At 40.9% G+C, this 18,187-nt stretch overlaps 1 protein-coding gene and 1 pseudogene across 1 annotated transcript in view; both read right to left on the bottom strand.

The window, feature by feature from the left end:
* Positions 1-18,187, bottom strand: part of GORASP2 (golgi reassembly stacking protein 2) — a 33,888-nt gene that overhangs the window by 10,700 nt on the left and 5,001 nt on the right. The window contains exons 2-4 of the mRNA XM_002712278.6: positions 5,008-5,088; positions 1,542-1,745; positions 986-1,072 (exon numbers count right to left, since the gene is read on the bottom strand). Of these exons, the coding sequence (XP_002712324.3) occupies positions 986-1,072; positions 1,542-1,745; positions 5,008-5,088 (372 nt within the window). The remainder of the gene's footprint in view (positions 1-985; positions 1,073-1,541; positions 1,746-5,007; positions 5,089-18,187) is intronic.
* Positions 8,285-8,979, bottom strand: LOC138848983 (single-stranded DNA-binding protein, mitochondrial pseudogene; annotated as a pseudogene).

Below are 18,187 nucleotides of genomic sequence, written 5' to 3' on the forward strand. Positions count from 1 at the left end.
GAATCATTTGTGAAAACCCATAATGCCAGTAAGGTTTAATTCAATACATTAATTCAAGCAGATGTATTATGTGCAAGGCCTCAGGCCCAATTACATGGACCTACCAGCATTCTTGGTAAACCTCTTCTATACCCAAGTTCAACATATTCTGCTTTTACCATTATTGAGACTTAGTTATCTGGGCACCTCACTTTTCTCATTTTTGATTTAGCAATAGCTTCAAAAAGTTGCTAGAAAATGTGTATTATGAAAAAAACTGCATGGATTTCTAAATATTTTGCACCCAAAAAGCATCTTTTAATTCCATTTTCCAGGAATTGTTTTGAAATACTCTTGTACATTTCCTCTGGCTAACAGATGAAGAAAAGGATTTAACCAAGATGGCTAAGCTAATTTGTCACCTTAAAAAGCAAAATTGTGGTGCAGTAGGTTAAGCAGCTGCCTGACACCAGCATTCCATAAGAGAGTGATGGTTTCAGTATTGGTTGTTCTGCTTCCCATCCAGCTCCCTGCTAATGTACTTGGGAAGGCAGCAAATAATGGCCCGAGTACTTGGGTCCTTGCCACCCATATGGGAGACTGAGTTGGAGTTTCAGGCTCCTGGTGTCAGCCAGGAGGAGTGAATCAGCAGATGGAAGATCTCTCTGTGTCTCTCCCTATCAAAAAAGAAAAAAAATCAAAAATGGGAAAGGGAAAATAAACAATGACCTAAATAAGGATTTTGATTCAGTCTTCAGGTATGAAAGAGATTTCTGTATACCATATTCAAAAAAGTGTGCAATTGTCATACATTTTTCCTCCCAGCTATACTTTGAAAGCCCCACCCCCAAGATGCTCCATTTAATAGGATATTTAGGTATAAGCTATCTTGATCAGTAAAGACAAATTTAAATTCTAAATGCAAAGTATGCAAATAGCCTTCTGAACTTAAATATCAATGAGACAATGCCATTCAATTCTCACTATTCATAAGCACACTCATTACCTCATTCATGACTGTATCTGCTCCAATGATGTAATCACTATGAGGTCTAAGACCTGCCAGTGCTGCAGGAGAATTTGATTCTACTTCCTAGGATGACACAAAACATATCCCTAAATTATATATAGAAAATAATCTTCCAATTTTTACATTCACAGTTCTTAACTATAGTGAATTAAAAACCCCCATTATGTCTGTCTCATTAGAGATGTCAGATGTAAAAACAACAGAATATATATATTTCAAACTTCCAAGCATAAAAAGTATATAATACTTTATAAAGATTTTAAAATTTCTGTAGCAGCAGTTTTAACGGATGCTTCCAACGGGTAAATCATTAGAAGTATAGTTCTAATGCTTCTATTTTTGCTTTACCTCCTCAAGTTTTTTTTTTTTAATTAATCCATATTTAAAAAGCAATGCATGCTATTTTTCAGAAACCAAAAAGAGCCTAATAATAACACTCTCCCAATCTCACCAAGCTGCAGATAACCACTGGTAAGTAACCTCTCTACACCACTTCTTAAACTACAAGTAACAGTTGACCACTGATACTTACCAGCACATGCCAGACGTTTTCATTTGCCCCGTCAAAGCTGCAGAAACGAATGCTCACTCCCAGCAAGCCCTGGCCACCCCACATGTTGCTTGGTGTGACCGAGGTCTCTCGCAGCTCCAGGGTTTTGCTGCTATAGATAAGCATTTTTACAGGCTTTTCAACATTCGCTTTCAGCAGATCCTTTAGAGTGTCATTGTCTTTATTCTGTAAACACACAGAAATCATACTCCTTAATAATGAAAAACTTAATGTGAACTGTACCCAAAGTGTCCTATAGCCCTTCTAAGGGTAATATAAATAATCAACATACTTAAAACATTCAACAGGATTCACAGTCAAGTGTTCTTCCACATTAAAAAAAGAAACTAAGAACAACTTCTGTTAGCAACAGCTTAAAACTGACTTCTAAAATTATATTTTGAAAAAACATGTATTTATTTTCATTCTATTTTAAAGGCAGAAAGACAGGAGAGGTGGAGACAGAGACAAATATTTTCCATTGGTTGTCATTCCCCAAATGCCCACAGAAGTCAAGGCTGGGTTAGGCTGAAGTCACGCGAACAGAAGTCAGTCTGGATGTCCCATGTGAGTGGCTAGGACCCAGGTAGTTAAGCCATCACCTGCTGCCTCCTAGAGTGCACATTAGCAGGAAACTGAATCAAGCACAGTAGCCAGAACTTGAACCAGACACTCCAATAGGGGATCAAGCATCCCAAATGGCAACCTGAACCACTGTGCCAAATGCCCACCCCAATGTGACCTTTTTCTAATAGCTGACTATGGCTGATGTAATTTGCAACTAACATTATTTAAAGATATCAAGGGCTTAAAAGAAAATACACCATAAGAAGTTACATTACTGGGGCCAACACAGTGGCGTAGTGGGTAAAGCTGCCACCTGCGGTGCTGGCATCCCACATGGGCGCCAGTTCTAGTCCTGGATGCTCCACTTCCGATCCAGCTCTCTGCTGTGGCCAGGGAAAGCAGAAGGTGGCCCAAGTGCTTGGGCCCCTGCACCCATGTTGGAGACCCAGAGGAAGCTCCTTTGGATCAGCACAGCTCCAGCCATTGCAGTCAACTAGGGAGTGAACCAGCGGATGTAAGACCTCTCTCTCTCTCTCTGTAACTGACTTTCAAATAAATAAATAAATCCTTTAAAAAAAAGTCACATTACTCACAAAGGCACCATGACTTAGATTTTAAAATCTACAACACTAGCCAAGTTGAAGTTTAATCTTGGATTCTACTTCTAAATACATATTTCATTATTTATTAGTAGCTGGAAGGAAAACAGAAGCAATGTGTGTTTAATTAAATAGTTTAATGAACTTTATTTAGTGAATAAAGGCCAGTATGTCAGAGAATGTTGATAAAAAATGAACAAAAAGACTGCTAAGAAAAAAAATTAACCAACCATGTGGCTATTATCACAAGAATTTCTTTCCTATAGTACTTTACAATGGGTCATCTGAGAACAATTATAAGAAGTAGTTTTAATTTTTTACTTAGAGAGCACATCTCTCTGTATGGTTCTAATAAAATTATGTATATCATGAAGCTTAGCTCCAAGAAAACTGACAAGTTATTTGACAATAGTCTTTCCTAATTCATTTGTCAACAAGCTACAAAATCTGAAAAAACTTTTTTTTTTTTACAGGTAGAGTTACAGACAGTGAGAGAGAGCGAGACAGAGAGAAAGGTCTTCCCTCCATTGGTTCACTCCCCAAATGGCCACCACGGCTGGCGCTGCACCAATCTGCTTCCTCCTGGTTTCCCACACAGGTGCAGAGGCCCAAGCACCTGGGCCATCCTCCACTGCCCCACCCCCTCCCCAGGGCACAGCAGAGAGCTGGACTGGAAGAGGAGCAACCGAGACTAGAACTCGGCGCCCATATGGAATGCCGGCGCCGCAGGTGGAAGATTAACCAAGTGAGCCATGGCGCCAGCCCTGAATCTGAAATCTTTAAAACTCAATTTTTCTGGGTAGGCATTGTGGTGAAGTGAGTTAAGCCTCTACCTACAACACTGGCATCCCCTATGAGCGCTGGTTTGAGTCCTGGCTGCTCCACTTCTTATCCAGCTGGTAATGCACCAGGGAAAGCAGCAGCAGATTGCCCAAGCTCTTGGGCCCCTGCCACCCACACATGGGAGACCTGGACGCAGTTCTAGGCTCCTAGCTTCAGCCTGGACCAGCCCTTTGGGAAGTACACCAATGGATGAAAGATCTCTCTCTAACTGTGCCTTTCAAATCAATTAATTTTTAAAAGAATAATCTTTTCCATCTTAATTATTTCTCTCTGCTTATAAAAATGAATTTTTTAAAAGATTTGTTTACTTATTTGAAAGGCAGAGTTACAGAGAGGCAGAGGCAGAGAGAGGGAGGGAGGGAGGGAGAGGGAGAGGGGGAGAGGGAGAGGGGGAGAGAGGGAGAGAGGGAGAGAGAGAGAGAGAGAGAGAGGGAGAGAGGGAGAGAGGGGGAGAGAGGGAGAGAGAGGGAGAGAGAGGGAGAGAGGGGGAGAGAGGGGGAGAGAGGGGGAGAGAGGGGGAGAGAGGGAGAGAGGGGGAGAGAGAGAGGTGTTTTCCATTCCATGGTTTACTCCTCAAATGGCTGCAATGGCCGGAGCTGCGCCAATCTGAAGCCAGGAGCCAGGAGCTTCCTCCAGGTCTCCCACATGGGTACAGAGGCCCGAGGACTTGGGCCATCTTCTGCTGCTTTCCCAGGCCATAGCAGAGAGCTGGATAAGAAGTGGAGCAGCCAGGACTCAAACTGGTGCCCATATGGGATACCAGCGCTTCAGGTGGCGGTGGCCTTACCTGCTACACCACAGTGCCAGCCCTCAAAATGAAATATTTAACGTATAAAAGTCTCCACTGATTCCACTCCCCTAAGAAAATCACTGCAATGTGATATACAGTATTCTTTTTTAAAAAGCTTTATTTTATTTATTTGAAAGACAGAGTTACAGAGAGAGAGGTCTTCCATTCACTGGTTCACTCCCCAGACAGTCACAATGGCCAGAGCTGAGCTGATCCGAAGCCAGGAGCCAGGAGCCTCTTCTGGGTCTCCCACGTGGGCGCAGGGGCCCAAAGACCTGAGCCATCTTATACTGCTTTCTCAGGCCACAGCAGAGCGCTGGATTGGAAGAGGAGCAGCCGGAACTAGAAACGGCGCCCACATGGGATGGCGGCACTTCAGAACAGGGCTTTAACCCCTCTGTGTCACAGTGCCAGCCCCGATACAGTATTCTTGATTTGGCATTTGAATGTTTACTAAGGCAATAATTTCTACAAACTGACAATATATTCTATATATGGGTAATGTCTATTAATGAATCATTATTCATTAATTAATAAGCATTTATTAATAAACATGAATTAATAAACATCCATTCCTGATAATCTGGAAAACTACATTTTCAGGAGATCACCAAATACTATAAACAAAAGTACAAAAATATTAACTTACTAGTCTCGAACCATTAATAGAAACAATAAAATCGAAGAAAGGCTCCAGTCCAGCTCTATGTCCTGGAGAATTTTCTTGTACCTGTAGGAAGAAAATGTCAAATGTGAAAAATGCAAATCTTAATTAGAAACTGTAAGCTTCATTCAATAGTTAACTCTTAGTAAAATCAGACTCCATTGATAGTAACGTATCGGTGCACTTCAGTTCTCTCATTTCTCATCTCTCCCAGATAAGGCCCTTCCAGCTTCCTGAATTCTAGCCATTCTTTCTGTTCAGCTCTTTCCCTTTATGGTTCCATTTCCACAGCACTTCCTCCTCTTTGGGAGAAGGAGTCATTCCTCGCAGCCAGTAGCTGATGTCATGGCGGACAGTTCATCATTACAACTAAGTGACACATTTAAGCATTTCTTCCTTGACTACAAGCAAGGCATTGCTCCGTTACAAAGCTTCAAGGGAGATGGACACACAGCCATCAAACATTGTCATACAAGATCAAACGGGTTAGGGGTTATAATGGAAGTACGAGGGTAGAAAATGAGGTTTTAATTAAATTTTCCACAAACTTTTTGAAGTACCCTCATATAAGGTTCTAAGGGGAAGACTGAAATGGGTTAAAATTAACTATCAAATATAAAATTAACTATCAAAATTTATAGTTAGTAATAGAAGAAAAATAACAATAAGCTGAAAAGCAAACATAATCTACACTGTACTTCCTGTTCCAAAGTAGCCTAAGGAATTTTTAATCTTCTTGATTTACTATGTAATTCAAAATTATCTTACAAAGACAAGAAGTCTGCAGTGATACTTGTAGGTTGATTTCCTATAATAGTCCCAACAGCCCTAATAACAATTCTGAAGCTATGCAAGTAAGACTCATAATCATGAGCTCATAAAGCTGGAGATACTTACACAAATCATCTCAATGTTTTCCAGAATATTCTCAGAATGTATCCCTATAGTGCCAATGTTAATCAGAACTATTTATTTTTTCTTGGATTAATGTCACCTTTTATTTATTTTAAGTCTAATTATGAGGTGATCATCCTCAAGAGGTAAAACTAGATTTTCTTCTTTTGTCAAAGCAAAGAATAGTTGTCCATTATCCAGCTGGATCAATGTTTAACTTATTAAAAGTCTCTGACCTCGTTTTATGTATGTTCCCTGAAAACTTGGGACTGCATCATTTTTGTAAATTAAGTAGGTGCAATATCAAAGGGATTAATTATTTAGAGGTATTCGTTTTAACAAAAATAATCAGTAGCTATTATTTAGTTTCATCATACTCAGTTTTCTTAAATTATTTCTATTATTATTTCCTATTCTATATATTATCAAATAAAATGCCTATAATCCAAAAGAGCAGACAGATTCCTCCTCAAACAGCAACTCTGAAAGTTGAATGGTGGCTGCCTGCAGCTATTATAAGAAATGTGAAGTTATGATTATTGTCAAGAACCCCTCACTTTGTGACATTAATATCTGTTTTCAAGGAAAAAATACTGTATATGTACATGTATACATTAGCTATATTTGAAGTGACTGTGGAAAAATGTTAAAAATTGTTAAGTTTTAAGAACTTAAAAGAACCTATAATTTTTCAAAAAGAAGAAAAGTGAGGTCAAGTCACAGACAGCTGGGAAAGAGTCAGATCTACTAGGCAGCAATCAATTAAATAGGTATGAAATGCCTATCTTACATAAGGTGGCTATCAGATCTGGAAGGGGGAAAACAGTACAGATCTCTAGGAGCTCCCCCTCCCTCCCTAAGAATGAAGTTTCTCATTAACCTGAAGGTTTCCAAATGACCGCTCATAGCATTCTATCTAGACTCCTAATACTTCATCAATCAATTTCAGAATTCTCCACTGAGGTCGCCAAAAGTTTATCTTTTAGTTCAAAGCACTTTTGCAATATCACCACCGATTTAGAAAGTTGACTGTACACACTGATTGGCATCATGCCACCCCCAAGTTATAAAGTTTAAACTGTCGGCAGGCGCTGTGGCTCACTAGGCTAATCCTCCGCCTTGCGGCGCCGGCACACAGGGTTCTAGTCCCGGTCGGGGCGCCGGATTCTGTCCCGGTGGCACCTCTTCCAGGCCAGCTCTCTGCTGTGGCCTGGGAAGGCAGTGGAGGATGGCCCAAGTGCTTGGGCCCTGCACCCATGGGAGACCAGGAGAAGCACCTGGCTCCTGGCTTCGGATCAGCGCGGTGCGCCGGCTGCAGCGCACCGGCCGTGGCGGCCATTGGAAGGTGAACCAACGGCAAAGGAAGACCTTTCTCTCTGTCTCTTTCTCTCACTGTCTACTCTGCCTGTCAAAAAAAAAAAATAATAATAAAAAAAGTTTAAACTGTCTGTCTGAAATGGAAAGTTTCCAATGCCATCAGAAGTATTCTTCCTGTAACTCAAAAAGGAATCAATAGCTAAATTTGAACTCTAAAATAAATAAACTTAATCCTTTCCCTAACTCTATTTTTCCACTTCATTTGGAACAAACATTGATTTTTTTCCTTTGCTTCTAATGGACCTTGAAATTAGTTTCTTTCTCTTATTTATTTCCATCATTAGCACCAGCAGTTATGACAACTAGGCAACTCAATTACTGGTAGGAAACCAGCAGGGGGAGCGCTAGGAAATGCTCTGATTCCAGCACACTTAAAGGAAATTTCCTGTTTCACAGCATAGAAAATAGGATCTACAACACAACAAACTAAACCCCCACACAGGCAAATATCCCCTGCAATATTACACACTGACAAGAATTTCTTAGGCACCTAATCTCCCAAGCATCAGATTACCATGTTAATACTTTCTATCACCAATGAGATCTCTTGATTGTTAATTTATCTTCTATTTCCTTCAAACCATCTTAATTAAAAAGTCTACATATATTTGACTCCATAGGTCATTTAACATTATTATTGGGCCAAGTTCCATTACCATATTCTATATAAAATGCATAGGTCAAATATGAAAGTTCAATAATTGAGATTTTTACAAGATTTTAAGAGACATACAGTAAAAAGATAATGAAGTTTTAGACCTAGTCTTCACATTTATTTATTTGAGGGACAGAGAGATAGACAGAATGCTCCCAATCCACTGGCTCATTCCCCAAATTCTTGCAACTAGGAATGTGCAAGGTTGAAGCCAGGAGCTGGGAACTCAATCTAGGTCTCCCATACGAGGGGCAGGGATCCAACTACTTGAGTCATCACGTATTGCCCTCCAAGATGCACATTAGCAGGCAGCTGGAACTGGGAGTGGAGCCGGGAATCAAATCCATCAGCCTTTATATATATATATATAAACAAACAGTGTTTTAATTCTTGTCCTTAGAAACTATAAAGGCTATACATGATTTGGAAATGAGACTATACCAAACAAAGCCAAAGAAGAATCATCCATTCTATGCCTTCTCTTTTGTCTGGTCACTCAGAAAGATAATGTTATCAGCAACACTGCTTGTCGCCTCACGTTATTTTTATCCATGTATTCACCATAGTCTACCTTCCCTTCCATGTAAATTCGAGACCACTTTTTCACATACTGATATGCCACATCTCTGAGGCCTGGCCAGAATACTGATATTCTGTGCCATGTTGTTTTTTGACTGACATCACCCATTTGGTGTGCTTCATTATCCCCTGATCGCCACATCTCATTTGTTGCTAGGGAAAATATTGTGACTGGATTTTTTCCTTCCACCTGTCTCATGACAGGGTCCTGACCCACTCACTCCAATAACTGCACACAATTCAGAGATCTTTCAAGAACCAAACTGCTAGCTACTTCAGACTCATGTCTTACAAACTGACGAAGTACCTGTAACACAGGTCTTCGAAACATGACTTCTTTTCTTACAGTCTAATCTTTGTGCTGATCCCAGTGCTCCAGCCGACAGCCAGCCTTGGTTTCAAGCTATGGTTTTTGTCCATTTATTAGCTGGGTAAGCCTGGGAAAGTTTATGTATCTCCCATGGCCTCGATGTTATCATTTGCAGGTAAGGGTTAATGTGATCTACTTTATAAGAATACTGTAAATACTCAAGGAGCTAAAGTTTTATTAAATATCTAGCCAAGTCTCTAGCCTATGATTGGAGCCCTACAATGTTTAGTTCATCCTCCTAACTCTGCAATCACCACCTAAGGGTAAATCTTTATAACTAACCAATTTCTGGACACTACATTATTTTTCCAAGTATGTATTAAATATTTCTTACCACTTATAAAAATAAAAAGAAACAACTCAAATGTTCCTCAAATGATGAACAGATAAACAAAATATGGTCAATCCATAAAAGGAATGAAGTACTTTACTGACACATGCGATAGCATGGATGATCTTTGAAATCATTACGCTGAGTGAAAGAACACAAAGGATCACAGAAGATCACATACTGTATGATTTGATTTATATGAAATGACTAGAGTAAAGAAATCCATATATTTCTAATAATCTATAGATGGTGGCTGCCAGGGGCTGTCAATAGAGGAATGGAAAGTGACTACTAAACCTATCAGAATGGCCAGCATGAACATGATAGAAAATACAAATTATAAGTAAGGATTTGGAACATTCAGAAACTTTAATTATTGCCGTTGGAAGTGTATATTAATAAAATATTTGGCAATATCAACCAACAAAGAAAATACGCATACCTTTGACCCCATATTACACTTTAAGTATATATCCAATAGAAATGGGTATACACAGGTTCTCCAAAAGACATACAGTGTAAACAGACATACAGTATAAACAGCAGCATTACTGTGTGACAGTCCCAAACAGAAAATTACACAAACACCCATCAACAACAAATTAATAAAATTTGGCACATCCTCTCAAAGGCATTAGATACATTAATGAACAGTCTATAATAATGTACAACATACAGGCAATATTTGAGCAAAAGAAGCCAGACTTAAATGATTACCTATCATCTAGTTCTATTTACAAGAACAAGAAGATGCTAAACTAATCCATGCTGGTAGAAATTAGGATATTATTCACCCTGGGGAGGTGAGGGGGCAGGGATATGATTGAAGAGGGGTGGGAAGCTGGTTACACAAATGTGTCACCTGTGAAAATCCACTAAGCTGTATACTTATGTATACTCTTTATACTCTTTTAATACAAAAGGTTTTTAAGACATGCTCTCTCTGCCTTAAAAGTAGAGCTGAAATCATTACACTCTAAGAACTTATCTCACACCTCACTGTGGAACACAATTTTAGAAACTGCTGTTAAGTCAAAAAGGACTCTGAACAGTCAACATAAAGAGCCACAGAGAAGCTTGCCCTAGTTCTCACTCTTCTTCACTTTACGACCACTCTCAGATTCTATTGGCATTTATTTTACATAATTTAGCTATCTGATTTCCAAGCCACCTACAAGGAGAGTAATACCCAAAAGATCTGACAAAGGCAAGAGATGCTACTGCCACTAAATTACAAAACTAAAAAACTAAAAGACAAGAAAAAGCACCTGTCTTAAGCCAGTTACCAAATTCTACTGAGTATTCACTGTGAACTTACATGAAAGGTGTATTTGTGACAACATCTTATAGAGAATGCAAAGAGAAAAATGTCTCTGACATATTTGCTTATAGACTTTCTGGGATAATGGAAATGGCCTGTATGTGTGCCATCCAATAAATAACCAGTAGTCATGTGGGACTTTAAAGCATCTGAAATATGGTTAATGTGACTGAGGAACTGAATTTTTTATTTCACTTAATTTAAACTTAAATTATTAAAATAGCCACATGCATGGGCACTCAGGTCCCAAATCACAGTACCTAGGTTTGATACCTGGCTCTACCCCTGACTCCAGCTTCCTGTCAATGTAAACTCTGGGAGGCACTGGGGAGAATTCAAGTAACTGGGTTCCTGCTGCCCATGTGGGAGACCTGGAGTGAGTTCCTGGTCCCCAGGGCCACTGTAGCTTTGGAGAGTGAACCAGTAGATAACAGTTGTCTGCTCTAAAATAATTAAATAAAAGTATAAGTCACCTTTGGCTAGAGGTTACTATATTGGACAGCACAAGTCTATGAGATAACTACATGATTTGCATTCTAGTACATCACATTAATTTATGGTCAGAATAACAAGACATGAAGGGATTAAGTGATATTTAGCATCTATCAATCAAGCTGGAGAAACATGAAATACACTTTAAACATAGACTTTTGGGGCCGGCGCTGTGGCACAGTGGGCTAAAGCACTGGCGCTGTGCCTGTGATGCCGGCATCCCATATAGGCGCCAGTTTGAGTCCCAGCTGCTCTACTTCCGATCCAGCTCTCTGCTATGGCCTGCTGCTATGGCCTGGGAAGGCAGTGGAAGATGGCCCAGTCCTTGGGCCCTTGCACCTGTGTGGGAGACCTAGAAGAAGCTCCTGGCTTTAGATCGGCACACCTCCGGCCGTTGTGGCCAACTGGAGAGTGAACAAGCGGATGGAAGATCTCTCTCCCTGCCTCTCCTTCTCTCTCTCTGTAACTCTTTCAAATAAATACAGGAATCTTTAAAAAAAAAAAAAAAAAAAAGAAACAAACAAATGTTACAAAAAAACATGGATAGATAGAAAAAACTATAAAATACAATGGCACTTCTAGGGAATTCAAATTTTATATTCCGAGGTTACTGTACCAAAACAAAAATCACAGTATGAAGGAAAAGCTTCTATCAAACACTCCAGAAAAGTCAGCTAGAATAAACAAGATGAAATTTGTTGGACCTTCTTTACAAGCAGAAATGAGAAGCTTGTGATTAAACCGTATAGGAAAGGGTATTCCTAATACATGTGAAGCACTCAGCACCACTGATTAGAAGTGGGATGTGAATGATCACTTCTTCAGAAATAATCCCTAAAGTGGCTCTGCTCTTAATTTAGCCTGTCATGATAGAATATAGACAAGTATCAAAAGAGACACTAGAATAAATAAATCAAAAATTCATGACATAATTAGGGTATTTTTCACTAAATGTAGTCATATCTATCGGTTACAATGGAAAATATACTTCTTACTTTGAGCTCTAATAAAAATGAAGATTTGAGGGGCCAACATTATGGGTAGTGGGGTAAAGCCACTGCCTGCAATGCCCACATTCTATATGGGTACCAGTTCATGTCCCAAATGCTCCACTTCCAATTCAGCTCCCCACTAATGCCCTGGAAAGCAGCAGAAGATGGACCAAATATTTGGGCCCCTGCCACCCATGCGGAAGACCTGGAAGAAGCTCCTGGATCCTGCCTGGATTCAAAAGATCTCTCTCTCCCCACCCGCCCCCACCCCTCTCTGATTTTTTCAAAAAAGAAATAAATATTTTTTTACAATAAAGATTGAAAGCACCACCCTTCAAAACACCATTAACTATTTGTCCAACGAATTTCCAAATAATAAAGGCCATTAAGCTTCAGACTCTTTCCTCACCTTCTGATTCTGAATCATTAAAATTTACCGGATTTAGCCTGATTTTTTTTGCATTCAGTCCTAACTGTTCTTTACTCCATGTCATGAATTCCTCTCTCTCTCTTAATCTGCACTGAAAGGAGGGAGGGATGGCAGAGTAGAAAGGAAGAAGTCTGGGTGGGGTGGTGAGGAGGACATTCTCCCAACTGCAGGGGTCTACTATTTACTTCCAAACTTCCTGCTGAGGTGTACAACCCTGCTACCTTACAGAAATAAAGAAGGGAAACCACAAGACTACTTTCGGATACTTTAGAAGGTGATAAACACAGATACACTTACCCAGGTCTCCGGCTGGTATGTGAATTAGCTCCCTTAACGTGTCTTTTTTTTTTTTTTTTTTTTTTTTTTTTTTTTTTTTGACAGGCAGAGTGGGTAGTGAGAGAGAGAAAGAGAGAGAAAGGTCTTCCTTTTGCCGTTGGTTCACCCTCCAATGGCCGCCACGGCTAGCACGCTGCGGCCGGCGCACCGCGCTGATCCGAAGGCAGGAGCCAGGTGCTTCTCCTGGTCTCCCATGGGGTGCAGGACCCAAGCACTTGGGCCATCCTCCACTGCCTTCCCGGGCCATAGCAGAGAGCTGGCCTGGAAGAGGTGCCACCGGGAAAGAATCCGGCGCCCTGACCGGGACTAGAACCCTGTGTGCCGGCGCCGCTAGGTGGAGGATTAGCCTATTGAGCCATGGCGCCGGCTTCCCTTAAGTTTTCTTTTTTAAAGATTTATTTATTTATTTGAAAGTCAGTTACACAGAGAGAGGAGAGGCAGAGAGAGAGAGAGAGAGAGGTCTTCCATCCGATGGCTCACTCCCCAATTGGCTGCAATAGCCAGAGCTGTGCCAATCGGAAGCCAGGAGCCAGGAGCTTCCTCTGGGTCTCCCACATGGGCGCAGGGACCCAAGGACTTGGGTCATCCTCTACTGCCTTTCCAGACCACATCAGAGAGCTGGACCAGAAGTGGAACAGCCAAGCCTTGAACCAGCACCCATATGGGATGCCTGCGCTCCAGGCCAGAGCGTTAACCTACTGCATCACAGCACCGGCCCCTCTTGTATTACTTTTATAAACAGCACAGATACCTAAATAAGACTAGAAAACAAATTTAATCTGAGTAACATCTAAATGACTCACCTTAACTATAGATATAAACCTTCATGCTATACTCCTGAATGTGCTTAAGTGATCAAAATGAAAAAACTTGGGAATGTGATATAATAAAGACAAAAAGGCATTTAGTATATAGGGAGGAGCTATTCTATTTCTACAAATGCACATGTTTCCCTACTTGGGTCTTGACACAAATGCATAGTAAACAATTTCTCTTCACATAATTCAAAAAACCTGTCCTCCTGACAATAACTCTATGATTTAATTTGTAGCATATACAAACACAATTTTAATGGCAAAACAAATAAAACTGTCATTACACAGCAGCTAGAAATTTCCTAGAAATTAGGAAAACAATGTTGAAAGAAATTGAAGCCTGCTCCAATAGAGACAAGAAATGACAAACTGCCATTTTAGAATCTTCAAGTAGGAGTACCAGTTTAGGTATCTTAGGAAAAAAACTTGCTGTGCGTAAACTTGCTTGGGTAAATCAGATTAATCTCCTTGTGCTCCTTTCCTCTTTAGCTGTAAAACAGAGGCTGAGTCAGTGGTCTCAATGACTCACCATGATCACCATGAAATGTCTTAACTCTCCCTGACTATATCTGTAGTCTGCAATGAAGAAAATCAAATATAGCAAGGTTATTTTAATTGCAAATTCTTTAGTCATTTTAATGAATGAGCATAAGAACACTGTAGGGCATGCATTGTGGTACAGCAGGTGAAGTCACCACCTGTGCCACGGGCATTCCATACAGGCCCTCATTTGAGTCCCCCAGCTGCTCCTCTTCTGACCAGCTCCCTGCTAATGGCCTGGGAAAGCAGCTGAAGATGGCCCAAGTGCCTGGGCCCCTGCCACCCATGTGGGAGACACAGATGTAGCTCCTGGCTCCTGGCTTTGGCCTAGCCCAGCCCTGGCATGAACATTTGGGGAGTGAACTAGCTGATAGAAGATATCTCTCTCTTTCTCTCTCTGTCTCTGTCTCTCCTCCAATCTCCCTCTCTAACTCTGCCTTTCAAAGATAACAGATAAATCTTATATAAATAAGAAAAAACACTAATTAAAAACAGCAAAACAGATACTAGTACTTGAAAACCTTCTTAAAATATTTTTTAAAGATTTATTTTTTATTTATTTGAAAGGCAGAGTTACAGAGAAAGAATAAGAGTGAGAAAATGAGACTGATCTTCCATCTGCTCGTTCACTCCCCACATGGCCACATCAGCCAGGTCTGGACCAAACCAAAGCCAGGAGCAAGGAGCTTCTTCCAGGTCTCCCACGTGGGTGCAGGAGCCCACCACTTGGGCCATCTTCCACTGCTTTCCCAGGCACATTAGCAGGGAGCTGGATCGGTGCCCATGTGGGATGCCTGCTGCAGGCAGAGGCTTTACCCACTAAACCACAGCACCAGCCCTTCAACAACAACCTTTTAAAAAACAGACTTACAATTTCCTTAAACATGAGGATTGTTAAAAAATAACAGGCATTATATATGAGATCTTCAAAAAGTTCATGGAAAATGCTGTGCATGAATTTCAAAATTTTTTGCACTAAAATAAACTTATCCAAACTTATTTTAAGCAACAGTAAAATTTGAAGTTAGGTACACGCACAAAAATATTGCTAATTAAATGGAATTGCTACTAAAAATATTTACAACCAGTATATTTTAACTAATATTGCCATTGGAATAATGGTTTCCAGTGGGTGATAAAATAATATAAATGCTAGTAAAAAAGCATCAGCTAACATTTATTGAGTCTTTATAGTTCAGATTCTATGCTAAGCACTTTCCATGGGATATCTTGTTTAATTCACAGGATAACAATAAGAGAGTGTTATTTTAATAAAGATTTAATAGTGCTCAATTATTTTCAAAGCATTTTCATACACAAAAGCTAATGTGATTTTTAAGTAAAAAAGGTAGAAGAGGCATTACTACTACTATCTCCACTTTTCAGACAAAAAAGATAGAAGTTAATGGGGTTGCCCAAGACAACACAACAAAAAGTGATGGAGTCAGGACTGGAATCCAGTTACCAAAGTTGGTCTCCGGTAGACTACAACACTGTCTCTGGTAATGCTCTTGAATGACCTCTTAGTACAGAAAGTGAGAGAGCAGACAATCTACTTGCAATGCCGAGAAGGAAGTGTACAGTCTCTCAAAGTAACGACTTTTGTTCTGAGTACTCTGTTTAAAAAACCAAGTCATCTTATTTGATAGTCTTAGGTCCCAAGGCAAGTCACAATTAAGATTCCAAAGCACATATTGACCCTTTACAAATAAATATTTCCTAGTTTAGATGGTTAGTGAATCAACCAATATAATTTAATCCTTGTAGTAGACTATGAAAGCCAGCAAAAAGAATATACTAATGTTAATAATTAGTCCAAGTTAAATTCTTAAGAAAATTTTAGAGGCTGGTGTTTGGTGCAGCAGTTGACTCTGGAGACCTGCGTCCCATGCTGGAGTTCTTGGGTTTGAGTCCTGGCTCTGCTTCATATTTCAGCACCCTGCTGTGGATTCCTTGGGAGCTGCAGGTGATGGTTCAAGTGGTTGGATCCCTGCTACCCATATGGGAGATCAGAATTCAGTTCTTGGGGCCAGCACTGTGGTGCAGTGGGTTAAGGCCCTGACCTGAAGCACCGGCATCCAATATAGGCACCAGTTTGAGACCCGGCTGCTCCAATTCCTATCCAGCTCTCTGCTATGGCCTGGGAAAGCAGTAGAAGATGGCCCAAGTCCTTGGGCCCCTGGCTTCAGACTGACGCAGCTCCAGATGTTGCGGCCAATTGGGGAGTGAACCATCAGATGGAAGACCTCTCTCTCTCTCTGTCTCTCTGCATCTCCTCTCTATGTAACTCTGACTTTCAAATAAATCTTTAAAAAGAAAATTGAGTTTTTGGTTCCTGGCTTTGGTCTGGGGCAGTCCCAGCAGGTGTGGAACTTTGAGGCGTGAATGAGCAATGGAACATCTGTATCTATCTGTATTCAAATAAATAAATAAACAAAAGAAAATTTCAGAGAAAGTACTAAAAGTCCTGTTGGTAGCTGACCCACAGGCAGCAGATATACACAGCACTTCTGGAACCACAATTAACTGTTAAGGGAAAGTCTCCCCACAAATGAAGACCCTGAAGATGATGGTCCATACATTAAAACGTGCTTCACTGCGTAAAAATGAAAGTTTATATGAACAACATGACACAACTAATTTGTTCAAGGTCTATGAGCATAAGCAAAAGTTTATGTCCAACCATATCATTCCTAAAAGTATTCTAACATTCATATATATAGTACTTCATGGTTTTAACAGACTGAAATATTCTGATTCCCGCATTTGAAAGCAATTTCAAAAAACATTATTCAGACTTCTTGGTCTCCTATTAGAAGAGATCAATGGGGGCTGGGGTAAAATTTCCAGGTGTTGTTTCTTTATAAAGCTTTCTCAATTATTACTTTGTATATGGAAAACAATATCAAAACTCCCATTTGTTTTTTTACACACTATTTTTCACAATTGGTGAGAAGGAAGCTATAATGAGATTCTGGGGCTGGCGCTGTGGTGTGGCCAGTGAGGCCGCCATCTGCAGTGCCGGCATCCCATGTGGGCACTGGTTTGAGTCCCGGCTGCTCCACTTCTGATCTAGCTCTCTGCTATGGCCTGGGAGGGCAGTGGAGGATGGCCCAGGTCCTTGGGCCTCTGCACCTGTGTGGGAGACCTGGAGGAAGCTCCTGGCTCCTGGTTTTTGATCAGCACAGCTTCAGCCACTGTGGCCAACTGTGGAGTGAACCAGAGGGTGGAGGACCTCTCTATCTCACTCTGCCTCCCCTTTTTCTATCTGTGTAACTCTGACTTTCAAATAGATAAATTGATCTTTTTTTTTTTTTTTTTTTTTTTAAAAAAAAGACTTTTCCATTTTCAAAAGGGGGTATGAGTTTAAACAGTCTGAGATTGATGGGCTTTGGTGCAGTAAGTTAAGTTGCTGCCTGGGTCACCTGCAGCACACATCAGAGTGCCTGCATTCTAATCCTCGCTCTGCTTGCAATTCCAGCTTCCTGCTACTGTACACCGTGGAGACAGCAGATGACAGGGCAAGATTTTGGGTTCCTGCTACCCACCTGGGAAACCTGGATTGATTTCCTGGCTCCTGCCTTTGGACTGGCCCAGTCCCAGCAGTTGCGGAAATTTGGAGAGTGAACCAGTAGAAAGGAGATCCCTCTTTCTCTTTGTCTCTATGCTTTTTATTTATTTATTTTTATTTTATTTATTTATTTTTTTGACAGGCAGAGTGGACAGTGAGAGAGAGAGACAGACAGAAAGGTCTTCCTTTGCCGTTAGTTCACCCCTCAATGGCCGCTGCTGCGGCTGGCGCATCGCGCTGATCCGAAGGCAGGAGCCAGGTACTTCTCCTGGTCTCCCCTGGGGTGCAGGGCCCAAGGACTTGGGCCATCCTCCACTGCACTCCCTGGCCACAGCAGAGAGCTGGCCTGGAATAGGGGCAACCGGGACAGAATCCGGCCCCCAACCGGGACTAGAACCCGGTGTGCTGGTGCCGCAAGGCGGAGGATTAGCCTAGTGAGCCGCGGCGTCAGCAAGAAGCATT

This window comes from Oryctolagus cuniculus, chromosome 3 (assembly GCF_051225735.1).
Source record: "Oryctolagus cuniculus isolate XC-2025 breed Fujian yellow rabbit chromosome 3, ASM5122573v1, whole genome shotgun sequence".
In the NCBI taxonomy this organism is placed as follows: Eukaryota; Metazoa; Chordata; class Mammalia; order Lagomorpha; family Leporidae; genus Oryctolagus; species Oryctolagus cuniculus.